Consider the following 23,000-nt stretch of genomic DNA (forward strand, 5'->3'; position numbering starts at 1 on the left):
AGCAGGATTTATATATCATGTACAAAGTATAGTGTATGAAAGTAACACATGCTTTGTGATAACACATTTAATGAAATAATTCATTCATTCAGAATTAAATAAGCAACATATATTCAAGATATTTAGATATCTACAATTTAACTTTAAAGTAAATTGCTATTGATTCCACTGAGAGAGTATTAGTTATTATTTTATTTTCAGTAGATTTTGTCTCCTATAAGATTTCTAACACTATAATATGCTGCCTGTCAAATGTATTTAATTGTTTAGAAAGGTTTCAAGTCCATAGTGGTTCTGTGTTAGAGATGAATGGATTCTTCTATATTTGACAAAGGACATATGGGGGCTGATGACAACAGGGTCAAGGTGTCAAAGGTCCTGTTAATTCATCTTCTATTTGTGATGTCGGTAAGTGTAACAGTGTTCTTTGTCTCTTTGTCTTTCCACTCAGTAAGTGTATCTCCCTACAGGGGATAGACTCATCAACATCATCGCACAACTCCAAAACAAAAAAAAATCCAAATGAGTTTGTCAAAAATAAAACACATTTGTCACGTGTGGCTTTCCGTAGCGCTACGCGCAGTAGGTGGGGAAGTGCAACGCAAAGGCAAAGAGGTCAAGAGGAGGGATGAGGGAACCACGTGTGATCACCACCATGTACAGCACTGTCCTTCATCTGTAGACTTGTTTTTGTAAGCTCGTACCCTTCGCATGTAGCCAGCGAGCACGCGTCAGCCGGAGAAGCAAACGGGGTAATTTTTGTTGTATTTCTTTAACAGACTCTTGCACATTCAATCAAAACTGCTGGAGGGTTCTCTGTGGCTACACTGACTGCCGACCATGGTGAGCAAGACAGATGACATCCCGGCGTCAGTGCCTGACTGTAATCCGGTAGATCTTGCGGAGGAAGCCGGGGATGGAGCTCGGGAAACCAGCAAGATGCATCTGAAAAAATCCTGCGACTGTGGTGAGACAAGAAGCAGCCACTTCTTCATGCTGTTATTTTTATTACACTACACACATTTAATAGTTGACAACCACATTGCATACTAATGCAGACACTTGCAGCTAATCTTGACAACACGTCTGTGCATCAGCACTGTAGGTGATTTCTCTTTTTAGAACCTCTGAAGTTGGTGACATTCACCTCATTCATCTGCTTTGCTTTGACACTCAAAAAGTCCTCAGTCTCAAGGTAATGGTGTATGGGGTTGACCCCGTCATTATCTTCCCTTTTATCTCCTTGGTAGCATTTCTACAATTTTTTTAAAGGTCCATTTTTAGCTAGCATTGTATGCTAATTTACGTAATAGACTGAACTATTTCTCGTGTTTTGTGCACTGTTGTCATTGACACACATGTCTGCATACGTGGGACATAGACGTTAGCATGTAGTCAAACCAGGCTAACTCAAATAAGTGAACCGGCATGCTAACATTAGCGCACAGCTAGTTAGCATTCTGGCTAGCCCGCTAACCAGCAGGGCAGCCGCTCCTGACTCCGTTAACTGTATTTTGCGCTGGTGCACACGGACAGAACAGTCTGGTGTTTTTTCGGGTAAAATAAAAGGTAACGATGGGACACGTCGGTTGGTGGGTTGACACGCAGCTGCAGCTCCTAGAGCCGGACAGACTCACTTGCTACTGCGCGAGTGAGAGCGTTACACGGAACTGAAGGTCACCTTCAGTGGAGCTGCTCACTACCGGCATGAATACAGGGGGTTTGTACAACCGTTGCATTTATATAAACGGATGTTTGTACACCACGCTGTTTAAAAAGACGGTGTTGCTTTATTTTATTTTATTTAAAGTACAGTTTGGTAGATGTCGGGTTGTTGAAGCGTATGACTGAGAGTAATAACCCCTAACCGTCCGCTCTTGTCTCCCTGCCGGGGAAGACGAAATCGGAGCGTCTCTCCTCGACCGGGAAGCGGAAGCCGGTTGTTACAGAAAAAGTCACGATAGTACACGGCTGGCGTTTGAGAGGAAAGGTTATGCTCATGATACACGAAGTCGTATGAGCCGGTGAGTATCCCCAGATGCACGTTGTTGTGAAGCAGCAGATCAATAGCGAGATGAATGGAGTCAACCGGTGTAGTGAACCTTAAACAACTTGTGGAGCAGCACAGGTCACTGCAGTCCGTCTCTCCGTGTGCGTGTGTCACATGTGAGACTGTCACTCTGTCTTTGCCTACTTGGTGTCTAACTCGACTGGTATTCCCTCCAAATTGTGATAGTTCCAGAAAATATCATCATGCCAAAGTCCAAAACCGCTTAATGTTTTTAATAGTGAAAATGCAACATTTAAATATGTGCGTCTCCAGTCAGCCACTGAATGGAATGCAATGATAATGTAACTGTATTTTTGTCCGTTTTCACATTGAACTGGGAGGACTGAAACGAAGTAATGTAATAACATAAAAAGAAGGGAAAAAAATAGTGGTGGAGAAACATGTCTGTCTATATTAGGACTGGATCATATGAGCAAAAAATGGTTTCAAATGAGTCGATATTAATATTTTCTGTGATAAACGTCAGATGACTAAAAATAGAGGCTTCCTCTTGATTTAGACCAGTTAAAGGGAGAAATATTTCACAAATGAGGGAAAACATTCACAGCAGCATACCATCTCAAAATGTGTTTGCACAATGCAAACATTTCTATACATATCATTTGCTGTGTTGATTTTAGATAATTAATTTTAATAATATAAAATAATTATTACCCTTGTCTGTGTCAGTCAGACTTCACATCCTCACCTGCATTGTACACTCAATAAGACATTTACTCCCAGAGAACTGACACTGGATATTTTCTCTTTTTCAGACCATTTTCTGTAAACCACAGAGATGGTTGCACATGAAAGGCTTAATAGAGCAACCATTTCAGAAAAAATTGCATAGCCCATCTGGCACCAACAACCATGCCACATCAAATTAGATCTTCCACCTTCTGATGCTAAATTTGAACTTCAGCAGGTCTTTGCCATATCTAAATGCCTGAATGCATCGACTTTCTGTCATATTATTGCCTAATTAGATACATGCTTAATAAGCAGTTCTGCAGGTATGGCTAATAAAGTGGCTGGTGACTGTAGATCAATTCAGGACAACCAAATGGAGCCACCATAAAAATGTGCAGCAAGAATGTAAGCCTACTGGGAGTTCAGCATTTTCTATGTATATCACACAGATGTTTATGGGCTAAATGAATTAATTCTATTTTATTTACTTCACACTCTACAAAGCAGAGTCATCTTCAACACTCATGTGTACAAGCTCAGTAAGACATACTAGTAAGGCAGCCACTGCCTGCTCTTTTCCCTGTCTGGCTACTTCATATTCAAAAGCAAACCCCTGATGCTATACACTTCTGAAATGGCGATGGATTATAGTTAGTTAACCTTTAGTCAAAGTACCAAATGTCCAAGTTTTCTGGAGTGAAGTTGCTTGATAAGTTTGAGCAGCAGAAAACATTTGGTCCTACATGATTGTGTGAAAATCCTCCATCCTAACAAGTTTTCTTCCGTGCCCGAGTTATTGCGTCACTCTTCGCTGGCAGCTTAGTTAGTGATTTTTATAGAAGCGTCATTTGCAGTTTATTTATTTCTATTTTGTGATTGCATAAGCATGACTCGGGAGTCTGTGTGTCCATTGGGAAGTTGCATTCTTGTGATGCAGGGAGGTGGTTGTCAATGTTGTTGTTTTTCAGGGTTGTCTGGCCTGCTGGTTAATGTTGCCATGGCAGCAGTCAGGGTCTCCATGTCAAGGGCTGCACAGTTGCGAGATGGCTGCGTTTGTCTTTATTTTGTTGTCGCCAAGAGAAGTGGGATGATTCTAAATTGAATAAAAAGCTTGTTTCTTGGTATCAGCCCTGCTGAAAATGACTGACAATTAATCTGCTTAATCTACTGGTCAGCATGGTATTCTTTATGCCAGAAATTAGAAGAAAGTTGACAGTGTGAGTGAATGGGTGATTTTTAGAAATCCAATGGACAATGATTATCCAACCATTATTCTTTTTTCCCTCCATCTAGTAAGATATAACTGATTTAGTTATGACGAATAACACAAACAATGCTTTACCTTTGTAACCAGTTATTAAATAGTTGATAAAATGTAATGGTCTGTCTCTCCAATCTACATTTTCTTTGCACTACATGCATTTACATACAGTATTGTCCATAAAAATAATGTATGTATATTGAATACATAAAATGGGTAATGACATTTATCAAGTTTGTGAGATGAAAATGCATCATTTGAAATGTTGATTTTATTATTTATTAATTGGCAAACTCGACTGTTGTGTCCTATCAAACTTTGGACACGACAGTACAGTCTATCCAGGAATGCTGCCGGGATAGCTGCCACAGTACTAATGATAAATAAATCCTCTGACAAATCATCCCATGATGCATACTTACTTTCAAGTTGTTCTGTCTGTTTGCTCTCAGAAAGGCAGTCTATCTGTCATCAATGCTACCCATTGCATCATTACATTAAACTGCTATTTAATGCTGGCTGTCACTGCGACCACCACCATTTCATTTGACACTGTAGCTTACTTCAACTGTAAATGCATCTAAATGTATTCTTTTTTTCCCTGATCTTAAATGTATCATGTTTTCTTTGCCCTCACCTAAAAGTTAAAATTACCCCTTGTTTTTCTGTATCTGATCAGAAACCAGGTGGAGCTGATCATGGTAGCATCAGCAACACATTGAAATGTCATGTTAACTTCCATTTCCAACATTGGAGTAAGCAATGCACAAATCACATTACTATCCTTATAAATGGGCTTAAATTCCCTTAACTTTTTGCCACTATTCTTTTCAGGGCAGGGCAAATTCTGAATTACTCCTGTTTTGTCACTTCTCCTTGTATGGTGCACATAGAAATGGAGAACAAGCAGAGACTTGTGTGCTCCTTTTGTGACTTTGTAGAAGTACTAAATGAAGCAAAAGTATTGGGTTACATCCAAGCTATGGTGAAAATTCTCTTTGTGATGCTAAAAATGTCTTACTACACAACCTTTTGATCAATTTTAAAGTACATTTTCTTTCAGCAGAGTAAACAATGAAAGTTTAGGATGGAGGGATGGGGCATCTTGAAAGAGACCAACTTCTAACTCTGTTTCTGTCCTCACGTTGACACTCAACACCAGCTTCACCCTCATCTGTTTAGTGATACTATGCGCTTGTGTTTTCTGTTCTGTAGACATGTGATGTGTTTGTTTTTTAGAGTGTAGCCTGTTGCTCTCCTCTCCTGTGCTTCTGGCCCTGCATGCCACCATTTTAGCACACTCATTCCCACATGGGGTCGTAGTCCAGATCTGACGCCACACCCCTCCCTCTGAGCCCTTCTCGTCAGTAACCCTGACATTGTGTTACCCTTGATAAGTGAGTAAGGACACAACACACTAACTGCCAGCAGTTGTGCCCCACGGAGAAAACAGTTGTCTGACATCCACATACCATGCTCGCCTCTGCCCCAACAACTGTTATTTATGTTATACTTTCTCTCATCTAAACTGTATAGGTGAAATATTCACCTAATTATTGATCATAAATAAAAAATGTTTTTTTTAAAATTAGCACAAAAAACAAACATTTCATGGATTGACACCTGATACAGCAGTAAGAACTATTCAAGTAAAAGTTAAAACATTCAACAGGATTATCTGTTTAATATTAATTCTCTAATTAGCTGTGTTTCTGCTCCAGCCAAAGATGATGTCCTCTGATAAAAATGATGTCTGATGCAAAAACAAGTCTCCACTCCAAGTGACAAACTGCAGTGAATTAGAGCTAGTGAAAGTAATGTGGTGTTTACTGCACATTGAGCTTAGAGGAGCAGCTAACAAAATGCATTCAACACTTTATTTATTTGTAAAAAATAATTATTTTGTGCCTCATGGCTTCAGAATAAAACTTGCAGTGTTACAGCTGTACTGTTTTAAGCCAATTGCTTTTGGAAATGTGTGCTTTTTCTTTGCTCACAAAGTTTCATATGCAGTCATTTCTATTGTGTGTGTTTTGCAGGATCAGAATTTTTAAGGGTTAGTGTTGGCATTTAAATTAAATGCGGTACCAGTGTAGCACTGGAATTAACGTTACTTTTGTTTTGTGGGCTATAATAACCCATTCATAAATATTTCATTACATCAGTGGAAAAGCTGTTCAGCCTCTGGGTACATGTGCTTTGTTTGTGATGTGGCTGCCTGGCAGCGTCTCTTTGTTTATGTGGTTGAACCATTTTTTTTTCTTGACAGGATCACTTGCATGGCTGACTGTCTGTTCCCTGTTGCTCAGATTATTGACCATTGCCAGCTGTACAGTTGTCACTTGCACAGAACATGTTGTACAGTTGTGTGCAAAAGCAATTTCAACCCATGCTCAGTGGTAAAACTTAATATTAGATGTAAATTGCTGTGATACAATCTGATTGACTCCCATCTCAGAATTTGAAAGTCCCCTAATTCACCAGTTACCTGTGTCTCTTCTAATGCAGGACACAGTGCAGATTCAGCCATGGTGAATGGGGATGGGGCTCATGAGCACACAGAGGAGGCAGAATCAAAGCAGGATGGGACCTCTGAGGTGGATGGAGGAGAGGATTCTAACGAGCAGGAGGTGATCGTGATCCAGGACACAGGATTCACTGTAAAGATCCAGGCTCCCGGAACAGATTCATTTGACCTGCAGGTAAACATTTAGCTCTTTAGAAGGCTGGTTTATTAAGCACTGTTCAGACAATAGTAGCTGCTGGTAAAAGCTGAGCTGATTATTCTGTTATTCTCTCTATACTCTGATAACTTCCTACAGTTGAAAAAATCAATATCATTATAAAAGGCTGTGTGGTGGCTTGGTGTCGGATAGACTTTGTGTGACATGAACATGTTTTTCTTCTGATCACATGGGCGGCTACTCTGCAATAATCAGCTCACTTATACATTTCAGATTGCAACTATTTCCAAAGCCCTTTTTTTCTTTCCTTAATCTCCACTTTTACTCTCCCCTCCATCAGGTATCTCCCCAAGAAATGGTACAGGAAATCCATCAGGTGTTGATAGACCGCGAGGACACCTGCCATCGCACCTGCTTCTCCCTGCAGCTCGATGGAAATGTGCTGGACAACTTTGCTGACCTTAAGTCCTTCGAAGGCCTGCAGGAGGGTTCACTGTTGAAAGTTGTTGAAGGTCAGGTTCAGAGGCCTTTCAGTGATTTGATGTTTTCTTGGCACAAAAAGAGAAATAAGAGCTGGTAAAAGCAGTGATGTTCTGTCTGTTATGACTTCATTGTTTAGGCAGGTATGTAAAGCATGCTACTTGTATAAAAGATGCACAATCATATTCCTTAGGACCTATGTATTTCAAGTCTTTCTGTTTTGGTTTTAACCACTTAGATTTATCAGATTTACACATTAGTTTTTATCAACCATGTAACCAACCATTAAGTAGGCAGCTTTTATTTAAATGTCAGAGAGCTCATGCTGTCCATGAAGCTACAGAGCTGAGACGATTTGACTAAATCATTTATTTTATGATCGGTGCAACCTGACAAACCTGATTTAAGGTTTCAAGTTCAACACACAGGGAATGTCATGTTTCAAGCCATTGTCAGTTCAGTACATACTTAAGTATACTTATTAATTGTCCCTCAAGGGTGAAACTTGGTTTGCAGCAGTGGTTAAAAAGACGCAGAACGGAAAACAAAATATTGCAAGCAAGCTGACAAAATGAAGCCACAGGGAGTTTTATGTTAGATATATACACTGAAATATCAGCTACAATAAAAAAACAACAACAAGCAAAATGATACAGTGCAGCTTAAAGTGTCACAGAGGATTTGGCAGATTAAGTGCATTAATTACCCTTGGAACAAAAGAAATCTATTACACTTTGCCCTCAGCAGCCTTTACCTCAGACCTGATGGGAGAGAAATGAGTTCCTCCAATAGAGCATGGTCATTGCTGGCTAAAATGGACCGTATTCACAAATTGCCTGTTTCAAATTTCTGACATAGATCGCTGCTGTAATACAGGACAGACAACTTTTGTCTTATATTGAGAGGTTACTGCACCAAGAGACAAGGCTCGAGGGTAAAATAGACTCAATGAATGACCTGTAAAATAAAACCGTCAATGTTTTGTAGACATTAAAAGGTCTCAGTCTCAGTCTTGGTAAAAAAAAAAGTAGTTCTGCAGGCCCTTCTTGCAGATTGCTGTTTTAAGTTCACAACTGTACCCAAGGATTTGTAAAGGTCCATACTCTCAAGAGACATGCCCTTGATTTCAGTTGGGACTGCTGTATGGGAGGTTTTCCAAAAATTTTGGTTTTTGTCCAGATTTTTACTAAACTGATCCTCTGGGAAGGGCAACCAGAACAAGTATGGTGGGAACAACTTGAGTGTCTATATGAAGTTTTATTTCACACTCACAGTTTGGTTGTAAACCGACAAATCATATCGGTTCTGATGGTTAGTAGTTAGACAGACACGCATATGAAGGTTAACATACTGTATAACAAAAGAGCTTTGATAGCAAGGCTTTGATGACAAACTTCACTTTGATAACGACATCGCTTTGATTACGAACAGCGCATGCTTCATGCACACAGAGACTGGAGGTTATTGTAATCATAATATCTATCACATATAACAATAAATAGTGTAATAGTTTACAGTTTTGCTGACATTGAACTTGACATTGAACAGGAAGTGGTTGTCACACCACCCCACAAAGTACTCCACCACTGGCCCATGGTGAACCTCTTCATACTAGCAGACTAATTAAAGCAGTGTCATCTGCAAACGTCATGCATATGGGTGTAGAAACAAAGTATTATTTATTACTAACTTCAAGGGATAACTTTTTTGTATCTGCTAGCAAGCACTGAACTGAGTCATAGTTTACCACAAATAATCATTTGCCTAATCTGTTACTTTGTAACTGTCCCACTTTGTAACCTCTGGGTTTTTGCATCTCATCATTGCAGAGCCGTACACTGTGCGTGAAGCTCGCATCCATGTGCGTCACATCAGAGACCTGCTGAAAAGTCTGGACCCATCAGACGCTTACAATGGAGTGGACTGCAACTCCCTCTCCTTCCTCAGCGTCTTCACTGATGGAGACCTCGGAGGTATTACTATACAACACTTTACAATCATGGAATAAGTAACTGGGTTGAGGGTCTTCACAGCTGGAGTCCTTGACTTATCACCTATTTCCTAATCTTTGTAGATAGTGGTAAACGAAAGAAAAAGGGCAGTGAGCTGGAGCAGATTGACTGCACCCCTCCAGAGCACATCCTGCCCGGCAGCAAAGACCACCCCCTGGTACCCCTCCAGCCACAGAACAAGGACTGGAAGGTGAGAAGCAGCTTAGCCTATCATTTTTTTAAATAACCGAATGCCTAACAAAAAAAAAAAACCTGATGCATAACCAAGTGCTAATTCTAAATCGCAAAAAGGATGATGAATGAAAGTATCTGATGGTTTAAATATCCTCGACAGCCTATGCAGTGCCTGAAGGTCCTGACCATGAGTGGCTGGAACCCTCCACCTGGAAACAGGAAGATGCACGGAGACCTCATGTACCTGTACATTGTCACTGTGGAGGAACGCCATGTCAGTGTCACTGCCTCTACACGCGGCTTCTACCTCAACCAGTCAGTCAACATTTCATCCTCATATCTTATATCAACCTCTGTTTTCTCTGGAGAGGACACTTTAGTTCCAGTGTTAAAACCTGGCACAAAGCGGCATCAAACACGTCCCTATTGCCTATCATTTTCCCCATCCAGTATACACTGTTTGAATAGTGAAAGCACTTTTAAAAAAAGAGTAAAATGGATAAGAACACAACCTGAATGCCCCTGCTGTTTGAGATTTAGGCCATGCACTTAGCTAAAATCAAGTCCACACTGTTCCTCAGTATTTACAATTAAAGACACCATCAGCTTAGGTTGGCTAAATCTGCCACCATTCAAACCTCAGTCATTGTAAGTACAAGAGCAGCTGATGTGAAGACATTTGAAGGATTCAGTTTCTCTGGATGCCGTCTCCATACAAACATAGCACATGTACAAAATACAGTGAACAAAAGATGTTCTTTCTTTAAATGGAGAACGATGTGTGTCGATAGAGATACAAGCACAATCTAATTTTGGATGCTAGCAAAAGCTGAGCAGTCAAATTAATTAGATTTAATTGGATTACACACGACTGTAGAATTGGTGTAAAGCTTGGGGAAGGATTTACTTTATGTTTCTAAAAATGTAATAATGGTACATGGAGCATATGGGAATGCAACTTAATTTTTAACAACTGGAAGATAAACCTTAAACGAGACATATTCAAAAATTAGGTTATTGTGCTAAATCAATACTCTGCAATTTGTAGATTTGCAAACAATATTGCAGCCAACCACCTCATGTTCTTGTGTTTTAACTTCTACTTCTATTCAGACTTTTCTTGTCGGACTTGTTACATTGATGTGTGTTTATTTTATGTATTCTCTAGATCAACTACCTACACCTTCAACCCCAAACCAGCCAATCCCAGTTTTCTGAGCCATTCTCTGGTGGAGCTGCTGAGCCAGATTAGCCCTGCCTTCAAGAAGAACTTCACTGCCCTGCAGAAGAAAAGGTGAGTCTTTGTCTGCTGTTTTACTAAATCCATTCTCCTCCAAACTGAACCTTGCTTGTTATCTGTGGACCAGAGATGACTACAAGATTTACAACCTCTGATTTATGCTCAGTTTGGTCTTTACCAGTTTCTTGCAATAACACATTGTTGGTGAAGAGGCAGTAGTCCAGTCTCTAAGCACTTGTGCCAGGCGGTTAACCAGTTCATACTGAAAAAGCAACATATATGTATGTGTGTATGTATATATATATATCTATATATATCTATATATATATATATATATATATATATATATATATATATATATATATATATATATATATATATATATATATATATTATTTTTTTTATTTTTTTTATTTTTTTTCTTATTATATACACTTTCTATAACCCGCAAGACTGGTATATGGAAAACAGAATGTGGCACTCAACTGCTCGCACAATACAAGCGTGCACACACACTCAGCTCCGCCGCTCCCTCTTTTGCGACAGATTCTTGAAATGTGAGACAAAAGAAGAGCATGAAAGTGACGTTGTGTTTGTTTGTCTTGTGCCGTGTTTTGCTACAGGGTCCAGAGACACCCATTTGAAAGGATAGCTACGCCTTTCCAGGTTTACAGCTGGACAGCTCCTCAGGTAGATCACGCCATGGACTGTGTTCGTGCTGAGGATGCCTACACGTCTCGTCTGGGTTATGAGGAGCATATACCTGGACAGGTGGGTGCACCAGTACACAACAGGACACCAGGCAGGTAAACACTTGTCCTTTTTTTTTTTTTAAATTGTTAAAGAGGTGTGTATTTGCTTGCATATTTCCAGACTCGAGATTGGAACGAGGAGCTGCAGACAACCAGAGAGCTTCCACGGAAGAACCTGCCTGAACGGCTGCTGAGGGAGCGAGCCATATTCAAGGTACCGTTTCCTCTTTCAGGCTTTGTTTTCCATTGTATGAATCTCAATGTTTTTAAGGGATTTCTGGTGGTCTTAAAATGTATTGAATGAAAATCCTCAGAGCATCTTGTTTTATAGTTAAAAATCTTTTTTTCTAGCCTGCTGTAGGCAATAACATCTTTTACAAATTGTTTTTGTATGTTATTTTATTTATATATGTATTTTAGCAGAGCCCATATCCTGTACATTTATCTTAAAACATTTTTGCTGGCTAATCCCTCTGTCCAATTATCCATTCATTTAGTAAGGAATCCTTGTTATGTTCAGGTAGCAGTAGTAGTAGTAGTAACAGAAATGTTCAATAAAGGTCAATCATTCATTCAAATATTAAAATATTACATTAATAATCCATTATCATTTCTGTTGTTTATACCTTGGAAAGTAATCGTGCTTCTTCTGCAGGTCCACAGTGACTTTGCAGCTGCTGCCACTCGAGGTGCAATGGCAGTAATTGACGGCAATGTAATGGCGATAAACCCTGGTGAGGAAACACGCATGCAGATGTTCATTTGGAACAACATCTTCTTCAGTCTTGGCTTTGACGTGCGGGACCACTACCGTGAGCTGGGTGGAGATGCTGCTGCCCATGCGGCGCCCACCAATGACTTGAATGGAGTACGAGCTTACGGGGCGGTGGACGTGGAGGGTCTCTACACCCTCGGGACAGTAGTGGTGGACTACAGAGGCTACCGTGTTACTGCCCAGTCCATCATCCCTGGTATCCTGGAGCGTGAGCAGGAGCAGAGCGTCATCTATGGCTCTATTGACTTTGGAAAGACTGTTGTCTCCCACAGCAAATATCTGGAGCTGCTGGAGAAGACCAGCAGGCCACTCAAGGTCAGTGACACTACAGTTATTTTTTCACTTGTGGATAATCCAGTCAGTATGTGTTTCCATCAGATTTTTTAAGTGTGCCATTTCGATTTATAGATAAAAATGTCCGAATTAAAATCTGCAAATATTACTAAAATAATTAGTCGAAACGGCAGAAAGACAGTGCCATACATCGTCATCTGTTGGCATTTGTCATTATATTGCCATGTTATCCTTTTGTGTGTCATGGACTTTGGTGCCACTTACAGTTTATCTCACTGACTTAACTCCCAATATTGGCTTCATAGCATTTAATGGCTCAATTCAATCAGGCTTTGGACTAGACCCCCTCTATCTCAAATCTTAACACCTCAGCATTTGTTTCAGTAAGGTCCTTTACTGTCCCAATATGACTGTGCCATAGTGCACAAAGCAAGGAATATAAAGTCATGATTTGACGAGTTTGGTGTTGATGCACTTGACTGTCCCACACAAAGCCCCCCTGACCTCAACCCCACCGAGCACCTTCTCGTCCAACATCATTGCCCGACCTCATAAGTGCTCGACAAAATGAATGGGCACAAATTCAGAATTATGAGGAAAGTCTTCGAAGGAGTGTGGAAGCTGTTTTAGCTGCATAAGGGGAATCAAATCCATATTAATTGTATTATATTGGCAGCCTGTGGCCAAGGGGAAAGGGAACTTGACTTGTAACCGGAGGGTCGCCGGTTCAAATCCCCACCCGGCCAAAAGGGCTGGGGTACCCCTGAGCAAGGTACCCAACCCCCAATGCTCCCCGGGCGCCACTCAGTGTGGCAGCCCACTGCTCCTACTTGTAGGATGGGTCAAAATGCAGAGGAATACTTTCCCTAAGGGGATTAATAAAAACTAACTTTAACTTTAACTTTAACTTTAAAGTACTGTCTATGTATTTAAATACAGCATTACAGTCCCTGTTGGTGTAATGGACAGGCATCTGATTACTTTTGTCCATAAATTGTATGTTAGTGCAAACGTGACAATTTTACAGTGTGTTGTTCAGCTCATTGTTGTCTACTAACTACTCCATGTTCATTTTACTGGGTGTAAATCTTAGGTTCAAAGACACAACGTACTAAATGAGAAGAACGACGCAGTGGAACTGTGCTCCTCTGTTGAGTGCAAAGGCATAATTGGAAATGATGGTCGACACTATATCCTGGACCTTCTGCGTACGTTCCCTCCTGACCTCAATTTTCTGCCTGTGGATGGAGAAGAGCTGCCCCCAGAGAGCAAGCACCAAGGCTTCCCCCGTCAGCACCGCCACCGTCTGGCGTGTCTACGCCAAGAACTCATTGAGGCCTTTGTTGAGCACAGGTATGTGCACACAATCCTATTTCCACCTTCTAATGAAGAGTTTCTTCAACTTCTACATCAATCTGTGGTCTCTGTCCCCCCTCCAGATATCTTCTTTTCATGAAGATGGCGGCATTGCAGCTCATGCAACAGAAAGCAAACAAGGATGCAAAGACTGATCTCCCTGCCATCACAGAAACCTCCACAGATAACAGTGCTGATACAAGCCAGACACAAACCACTGCATCCGATTCTTCTAACGCCACAGACCTCTCCTCAGAGAGCACAAGCCAGACAGACAACAGCGCCTCTGCTGCCTCACAGGCAGCAACTGCAAGTGATGACGACTCCTCAAAACCCACCACAAACGGGGTTTTAGACTCTTCAGCCACTCGGAATGGAGAGTGCAAGAGCCCACTGGAGGGTAAGGAGCTTGAGGAAAGTATTCCCGGATTAGCTCAGGCCAAAGAGCTTGCGGAGACCTTAGTTTCTGAAGATGGATCTGGTATTGGTACGTCCCCAAAAAACAACCCGAAAGACAGAGCCAGGACAATGCAGGGAGAGCTACTCTGGTGGATAATTGCACTGTAAAAAGTAATTCATTCTAGGAAAAGCAGTATTGCTTGTAGTATTATAAGTAGAGTATCAAAGTACCAACCACTGGCTTCATAGTGGCTTCTTTCCACCTGGCTACCTGTCCCTGTTCAGTCCTGAGCATGCAGTAAAGGGGGTGTTTGTACCCAATCTACAACAAATCAGTTGCTGTGTCCATTAATCCAAATCTAATTAAAGTTTTGAATGCAAAAAAAAGCTTTTTTAGATTTTTAAATTGCACTCAGTTGATCCCAGAGTGCGATAATCTGCTTGTCACACTTACCTAATCTGTAGTCTGTATGCTTAACATCTTTGAAATGGTGGGAGTTTTTCCAAGGCCAAATCTACAGCAGCTCAAACTCATGGTCACTATTTTGTTCTTGGATGAATAAAAGAAATGGATTTAAATGATCAATGTAACTGTCTCTACTGTGTAATTGGCAATAAATATGCCCATTGTCACACACTGTAATGCTGTAGAGCAATCTACAACTTTTTTTTTTACTTTATTGAACCAAATCTCCAAATTTAAGCAGCCATTGTGCCTGTTTCTTGACTGAAAAGAGCAGCTGTAAAAAGCTTGTGGACTTTAATTAAATCGTTACCGTGTGTTTGTGTGTGTAAGTCAACCTTGACTAAATAATATTTGTGTGTCTTCAATCCTGATCACAAACAGATCCCAAAAGCCGCGAGGTTGTCCTCAATGCTTGCAAGGCTGTGGGCTCCATCAGTAGCACGTCCTTCGACATTCGCTTCAACCCTGACATCTTCTCCCCAGGTGAGCATGACCAATGAGAAACTGGGAAATGTTTAGCTTTTTAAGACTTTTGTCTGAGAAAAGAAATGATCCAAAGTAAGAAATGATTTGAAACAAACCGTCTGAAATCAGACGACCACCTCCGTATCAAATAAAAAGGCTGACATAAAATGTACATTTTCAAACTGCCTTTTATTCCAAAACAAATTCTAATGTATTGTGTTTGAACAGGAGTGCGTTTCCCTGACGACAGTGCAGATGATGTTCAGAAGCAGAAGCAGCTACTTAAAGATGCCGCTGCTTTCCTGGTGTCTTGTCAGGTCCCCTCACTGGTCAGTAATGTGCTCTTCCACAGAGCAGGTCATTTATTGGTTGATTTTTCAGGTTGTTCACACTTGTATGTATGTATATGTGTGTGTGTGTGTGTGTGTGTGTGTTGTGTGAGCAGGTTAAAGACTGTTTGGACCACAGTGCTCTGCCTATGGATGGAGCCACATTCACAGAGGCCTTGCACCAGAGAGGCATCAATGTTCGATATTTGGGCACCGTTCTGCAGTTTGTGGACAAAACGCCTGCTAAAGCACAGCTGGAGCACATCTATGTGAGTCTGACTCCCCTAATCTAACCATATACACAGATTTGCTTTGTCTTTACTCATTCTTGATTTGTTTGTACCCTAATTTTAGAGAATAGGAATCACTGAGCTGATCACAAGATGTGCTAAACATATCTTCAAGACATACCTCCAGGTTTGTAAAGTTCGACATACATAATCCAACATTATGGAAAGCCAAACCTACCATTGTTTTCCTAATTTTTGTCTTGATTTCAGGGTGTAGAGTTGTCCGCCCTCTCTGCCGCTGTAAGTCATTTCCTGAACTGTTTCCTGAGCTCGTTCGCTGATGCTGTCGCCCACCTACCTCCTGATGAACTGGTGTCCCGTCGCAAAAACCGCAAACGACGCAACCGGGTCCCTGGTGGCGGGGACAACACAGCGTGGGCCAGCCTGACGCCCAGTGAGCTGTGGAAGAACATTGCCACTGAAGCCCAGAGCTATTATCACTTCACTATACAATGGTGAGCGCACATTTTGTGTTACTTTAAAATCTTGTTGGATCTTGTTTTGTGTGCATGATATTGGTAACAAATATTTTGTCTTGAAATGTTTGCTTGTTCAGTGAAAGCGTTGACCAAGTGGTGGAGAAATACAACCTCCTTAAAATCACTCTGCTCAGAGAGATCTCGATCAAAACTGGAATCCAGGTGAAACAATCTATATAAAAAAAATACACAGTATATTCTATGGTGACCCTTTTCTTATCATCAATTCACTCAATGACCATTATGTAATTTTGTACATGTATGAATACCATTTGCCTTGTAGATTCTGATAAAGGAGTACAACTTTGATAGCCGCCACAAGCCTGCCTTCACAGAGGAGGACATCCTGAACATTTTCCCTGTGGTGAAGCACGTAAATCCCAAAGCCTCTGATGCCTTTCACTTCTTCCAGAGCGGTCAGGCCAAAGTACAGCAAGGTGAGACTGAAGTTAAGATGGAGTCGTCCATGCAATTTAAGCCACTTTCACATTCATGATGTGGAGGTCATTCGTACCATTCTGCCCTGTGTTTTTTCACACGGAGCTGCTGGAAACAAATGAGTCAGAGGAAAATGAAACCCCATTGAGCTCATTGACGATGCTACGGTGGTTACTATTTTGTATCTTCAGACTCTTTCAAACTATCTCTCAGTTCATTGGACTGATAAAATAAATAAAATAGTGTCCCAAGATTTGCTACAACCATCAAAGTCCATGCTTACAAACAGAAGATGAGTGTGTGTTGTTGCGTCTGAAATAATGCAGCTCTGCCAAAAAAATAAGCAGGCAAAGTCAAAATGTGTGCGACTTAGGTCTTACATTCCTGCTGGTGCCAGTTGGAGCTGACACTGAAACTTATGTGCATTGACCAGGCATTTAATGCCGATTTAAACATGTTCCATAGTTAGTAACACCTTCCAGGATTGTAATGACCCATTCCCAATTGGGATATTACAAACCTGAACAAGACACTGCACTTAGATTAAGACTCTGAACAGTTTTCTGTGCAGAAAATGCAGCAGTGTCAGTTTGTGTGTGTGCATGTGAACAGGTGAATGGAAACATGCATAAAAACTGCCCATCACCTTGTTTCGATGAAGGGTGTCAGCCATTTGCTGTCATTTCCAGGCTTTCTGAAGGAGGGCTGTGAGCTCATCAACGAGGCCCTCAACCTCTTCAACAATGTGTATGGACCCATGCATGTGGAGATCTGTGCTTGCCTGCGCCTGCTGGCACGCCTTAATTACATCATGGGAGATCATCCTGAGGTTGGCATCATTTACTCTAACTGTGTCTAGAATGTTTACATTTAAGTGTCAATGTTTCTTTAATACTATGTTTGTGTGTGTGTTTGCCTACAGGCTCTGAGTAACCAGCAAAAGGCAGTACTGATGAGTGAAAGAGTCCTTGGCATCGAGCATCCAAACACAATTCAAGAATATGTACGTAATCATGCCAAGCGCTAATCTTTTTAGGTTTTGTAAAGATGTTATAATAAATGTGCTTCTCTCCACTTCATAGATGCACTTGGCTCTGTACTGCTTTGCCAATGGCCAGCTGTCGACTGCCCTGAAGCTGCTTTACCGCGCCCGTTACCTCATGTTGATGGTCTGCGGGGAGGATCACCCAGAGATGGCGCTGCTAGATGTGTGTTCTTCTATTTTATTACTCTTCATAGGAAAAGCTAATGTTAATGAATGTTCCATTGCTGGTTTTAACGCTTCCTGTTCATGGCTCTTTTCACGTAGAGTAACATTGGGTTGGTGCTGCACGGAGTGATGGAGTATGATTTATCACTGCGATTCTTGGAAAATGCCTTGATTATCAACACAAAGTACCATGGACCCCGGTCTCTCAAAGTGGCCCTCAGGTGGGAAAACATCCATCATACATAATAGTACACTTTGACCTGCAGTCTGTGATGGTTTATATTACACGTTTTATTTTTTCCAGCCATCACTTGGTTGCTAGGGTTTATGAGAGCAAGGCTGAGTTCCGCTCTGCACTACAGCATGAGAAGGAGGGCTACACAATCTACAAGAACCAGGTAGAGCCTGCAGGACCTCTTCACTGGTGATGATGATGATTTATTCTCATTGATTCATTGAACTCATTATTTTCCCCTCTTCTCAGATGGGCGAGGGACACGAGAAAACCAAGGAGAGCTCCGAGTACCTGAAGTATCTCACCCAGCAGGCCGTGGCGCTGCAGAGAACCATGAACGAGATCTACAAGAACGGCTCCAATGCCAGCATCATGCCTCTAAAGGTGACTGCTCTCAGTTAGACATGTTTTTGTGTTTCTCTCTGTTACAGGCAAAATATTTCACTCTAATGTTATGTTCCCCTCCCTCCAGTTCACTGCCCCCAGCATGGCCAGCGTTCTGGAGCAGCTCAACGTTATCAACGGCATCATCTTTATACCTCTTAGGTAGGGTTTAGAAACACAGTTGACTCAAGGAAAATGTCTGTAATATTGTCTTTAACATGTTTTATGTGGCTAAATATATATATAGTAAATGCACAAAATGTTGGAAAAAGCACGTCTCAATCCGAACATCCATGGTCTACCTCCATAGTTCTCAAACTGTGGTACGTGTAACACCAGTAGTACGTGAGCTTCCTCTGGTCGTACTTGGAGGAAAATCAGAAATACTGTCAAAACATAATATAAATAAAATAATAATAATTAGTCCCTTTTATTTCTTGCTCTGTCTTAATCTAATTTGCTACACCAGTGTCTTAAATATGTGAGGAAGAGGAGGATGATGCGAGAGTAAATTATCTTGGGTGAAAAAATCTTCGGCCTGTTACATTGGTGATAATGGTGTTACTTCACAAGCTCGATATTTTCTCAGTTTGAGAACCACTGTATTTCTGTTTAAACTATTTTCTTGATGATTTAAAGCTTCAGTCTTTAATTTTTGGTGGTTAATTAATTCATTAATTTATTTATTTATTTATTTATTTATTTATTTATTATTTTGTGTTCTGTTTTCAGTCATGCTCCGAACATACTGCAAAGACGAACCGTCTCGCTTTACGATGTCAATGTTGCTGTTGCCTCCGTCTGTGTTGATATAAAACAAACTTCTTTTGTGCAGTGTGTTACTTTTGCTGGGCAACACATGAGCAAAACACAGCTGTCCTGAGAAACACAGTCGTGGTCGTTAACCTATATTTTTAATTTATGCACAACAGTTTTATTTAATTAGTAAAAGTATTTAGAAGTAGACACTTTCTGTTTTCATTAAAAAGTGGTGGTAACATACTAATTAGCTGTTTTTTTTCTTGTCTATGTCTAGCATTGACCCCTTTTTTTTGTTTTTCATTTCAGCCAAAAGGATCTGGAGAACCTCAAGGCAGAGGTTCAGAGGCGGCAGCAGCTGCAGGAGCTGGGAAAGGGCGAGGAGCACACAGAGGACAGCCCACTGGAACTAGAGGACAAAATTCCTGTTGATTAAACATATAAAAGTCCTCAATGTACAGCTGCTTTCTGCTATTAGGGGGAAAGTGGGAGGCTGTGAAGACACAGCCATGTCACTGGGCCCGTGGTTCCGAGAACCACGCAGTCTAAATCTGTTTTGAAATAAAAAGGGGAGGGAGGAATGCGTTAGCACAGTCGAGGCAACAACATGAATAGACTGTAGGACAATGAATGCAGAGCTGAGTTTCTAACATGGTAAAAGGAGGAGAAAGTACAAACAACAATGAATTAATGTTAATGTGCAATCTAAAAAAAAAAGAGAGAAAAATCCTCGGCCCAAGAACCTGGAAATGAAATCACTCAAGGTGTTTGCTGTTAATAAATATGATTATGTATGTAAGAGTGTTTGCTGGGGAGGGAGACCGAGGACGACCATGTCATTGTATACCAGAGCCTTATCCATTGTACCATAATCACCAAGCAATGCTTCTTCTTCTTAACCGCACTATTAGCCCAGGACCTCCCCTCCCCATTCCATTCCCCAAAGAGCCTCTAAAAAATCCGGGCATTTTGTTCCACTTGCCACCTCCCGGTGCTCTAAACGATGACGCACCGACCCCGTCCTAGAACTCAGGGGAACTTTCTACTGTGCACTAAGACCAGAATACAGTCAGTAAAATTGAGGGATTTTTTTGTAGGGCTTCAGAATGTAAATTCCCCTTTCAGTGGCTTTTTTGGGCCACTTTTCAGCAGTTGCTCATTATTCTTACACATCCCCAGTTGTTGATTAATTAAACTGTTCTCTTGTTTGTACTTAACACATCCTAAGTGGGTTGATGTTGTGACCCATGGTTCCTGAATCTCCAAGCAAGCAAACAATACAGCAACACATTAGTTAGCTTCCAACTTTATTATTTGGTGGATTTCTTTTTTTTTTTTTCTTTAAAGTGATTCTTTTGTAAAAGTGCACAGGAGAATGAAAAGGGTATTTTAGGCCTGTTATTCATCAGATAATTTAAGCCATGTCTGTTTTATAGAAATGTATAGGAGCAGAAAAAGATGTATAAATCTCTTATCAGATTTAGACAGGTAATCAAATTGTACTAATGGAAAATCGACTTAAAACAAACGTCCACCTTATGCAGTAGATTAAATAATCTATATAGTAGTTGTGTCCAACTTTCTATTTTTACACATTGAAAGAAAATAATGTGCTTGTCTGTTTGTATGTGTGACGGTGTGTTTGTGTAGTCGAGGAGTTCCATTGGCCACAGCTGTTGCCGCTTTTGCTGCTGCATAGTCATGAACAGAGGCTGGGTGAACGTTGGCTTTCCAGATGTTTTATTTTTCTACACACCTGTGTTAACTGATGGACGGCTGATGCCTCTTTCCTTAAACCATACATGGCCACCAATGTTTTCAGTCTGTTTATGCATCAACTGTCAAGAACCACTGGACAGGTGCTCAACATTGGCAGAAGTGAGTGATTTGTTATTGCTGGGTGTTTGTTTTTTTTGTTGTTTTTCATGATAGGGTTATAATGTCATTTTTCATATGTAACTGAGAAAAACACCGGCCAGGAGTGTCTGTTCATTGAGCAGTATTTATTGCACTTTCTTGAGCTGTTTGAGTGTGTTGACATTCACAGAACCACTAACAGTGGACATCAGAAGGGCTGCCTCGAGATGGTGATGTACCAAAAAAAAGTCGAAGTCTAAGGTTTGTTTGCGCTTGTATACATGCAATGTATCCCATCATGGCAATTTGTTACTTAATTGTTGCCGTGTCTAAATGTAATGTGATTAAAGCAATAGAGAGATGGTGCTGGATCTGATTATCAGAGAATGCTGTTTTTACTTGGTGCATGGACTACTGTCTCAAGTGTCTGAAAATATGGGGGATGCAAAATAGTTCTTGGAATTAGAGCAGTGATGTACGATGCCACAACATCCAGTAGCAGAGCGCGGCGCATGAGTGCGTCCAGTAGGTTTGGTTCTAGATGAATTGAGGAAAACCTGTGGTTAAAAACATCACTTTATAATGTAGAAATAAGCTTCCCCATTCTGTTTTCTTAAAATAGTTTTTTTTTCTATTATTATGCCAACAATGCCCAAGGCATGGCACACCAACATTTTTCCAATTGTGAGGAATGCACATTAATCTATGGTACAAATGCTCAAATGCAAACATTTTGGCTGGTCACAATATAATTTTAACGTAGCATTTTTATTTAGTTCATTCAGATGGCTAATAATAAAAACAAACCACGACCTGTTCAAATCCTAATAGTGATGAGTCTGGTGGTAATTGTTTTGTAATATGTCATGATATAGAATAAAGTGAGACGTCAGCATGTGACTGCAGAGATGCTTTCTTGTACCATTTTCACACGATTCCTCCAAACAGTTGCACATTCATTGTCTGACTCAGATCCCACAATATTGAACAGGTTTGTCTGCTGTAGTTGCTGAAGACAAGTAATTATATCAGACATTGCTCTTTCAAGTGAAGGGAAAACAGGAAGACGTGAAGTGTAATAATACAAAACAAATATGAAGTTTAAAGCCAGTTGGGAGCCAGTTGGTCTGAATTCCTGAAAACCTTTCTTATGAGATACAGTCTGTCTGTGGTGGTCTGATGCTTTTATTCTAATGTGAATAGAATTATTATTGTGGGTTAACCATCAGCTCTGAGAACCTTTATTTGAGAAAAAAAAACATTTCTATATAAATTAAATGATTCTCAGTTTTGTCTCTTTGTCTTTTACATGTCTTTTTTCAGTTATCTGGTGTTTCACAACTCAATTCCTGTTTGCTATTTGGAGAATAAAGCAGATGTTCATTTAATATGGGCAAATTCAACAATCTATTTGGAATTTATAAATACAGGTGTCTATAAATCCTATCAAGTAAAAAGCCTCATTTTTCAAGGGTGACATGGTCACAGATTACAGCAACGCAAAAAGACATACAACTAGTATACACAACAAATGAATTAAACAGCATTGAACCAATGTAATATAGGATTTATATATTACAAACAGTATACAACCATAACAATGAAGTCAGAGGCAAGAATGTTTTTTTAAACATTTGAATAGCATTTATTTAATGCTGTATTTCAAGAAATAGCTCCAGCTCGTATGTAGTGAAATCAAAAACAGCATAGTACAGAGCTTCCCTAAATTCAGAAAATTAAGAAAAACTCCACCAAAGCATGAATGAAGCACCACATTAAAGTAAATGAAATATGAAATTAAATAAGTACCAATACATAATAAGTTATCAGGATTTCCATATTGTTAAAAAATGTATGTGATTATCATTTTGGTCATAACAAAGTCCAGTGTATACAAAATCAATTTCATTGATCTTGA

At 40.3% G+C, this 23,000-nt stretch overlaps 1 protein-coding gene across 4 annotated transcripts; it reads left to right on the forward strand.

Moving 5' to 3' along the window:
* The first annotated feature begins 610 nt into the window (after positions 1 to 610).
* On the forward strand, positions 611 to 21,453 carry cluha (clustered mitochondria (cluA/CLU1) homolog a). 4 transcript variants are annotated; one of them, XM_044031996.1, is made up of 28 exons: positions 611 to 692; positions 780 to 967; positions 6,513 to 6,706; positions 7,029 to 7,200; positions 8,998 to 9,141; positions 9,243 to 9,370; positions 9,515 to 9,669; positions 10,523 to 10,648; positions 11,218 to 11,365; positions 11,468 to 11,560; positions 12,002 to 12,436; positions 13,509 to 13,768; positions 13,855 to 14,258; positions 15,018 to 15,119; positions 15,330 to 15,430; positions 15,547 to 15,699; positions 15,785 to 15,847; positions 15,931 to 16,175; positions 16,277 to 16,361; positions 16,483 to 16,636; positions 17,327 to 17,466; positions 17,560 to 17,640; positions 17,720 to 17,845; positions 17,947 to 18,068; positions 18,152 to 18,245; positions 18,332 to 18,466; positions 18,555 to 18,628; positions 19,535 to 21,453. In XM_044031996.1, exons 2-28 carry the CDS (start codon positions 841 to 843, stop codon positions 19,659 to 19,661), a joined length of 4,188 nt encoding a protein of 1,395 aa, XP_043887931.1. In that variant the 5' UTR covers positions 611 to 692; positions 780 to 840; the 3' UTR covers positions 19,662 to 21,453. The 4 variants fall into 4 exon arrangements, with proteins under 4 accessions (XP_043887931.1, XP_043887930.1, XP_043887932.1 ...); XM_044031995.1 differs by having other exon boundaries at positions 625 to 967; XM_044031997.1 differs by having other exon boundaries at positions 625 to 967; positions 13,855 to 14,171.
* The last annotated feature ends 1,547 nt before the right edge of the window (positions 21,454 to 23,000 follow it).

This window comes from Solea senegalensis, linkage group LG8 (assembly GCF_019176455.1).
Source record: "Solea senegalensis isolate Sse05_10M linkage group LG8, IFAPA_SoseM_1, whole genome shotgun sequence".
Classification (NCBI taxonomy): Eukaryota; Metazoa; Chordata; class Actinopteri; order Pleuronectiformes; family Soleidae; genus Solea; species Solea senegalensis.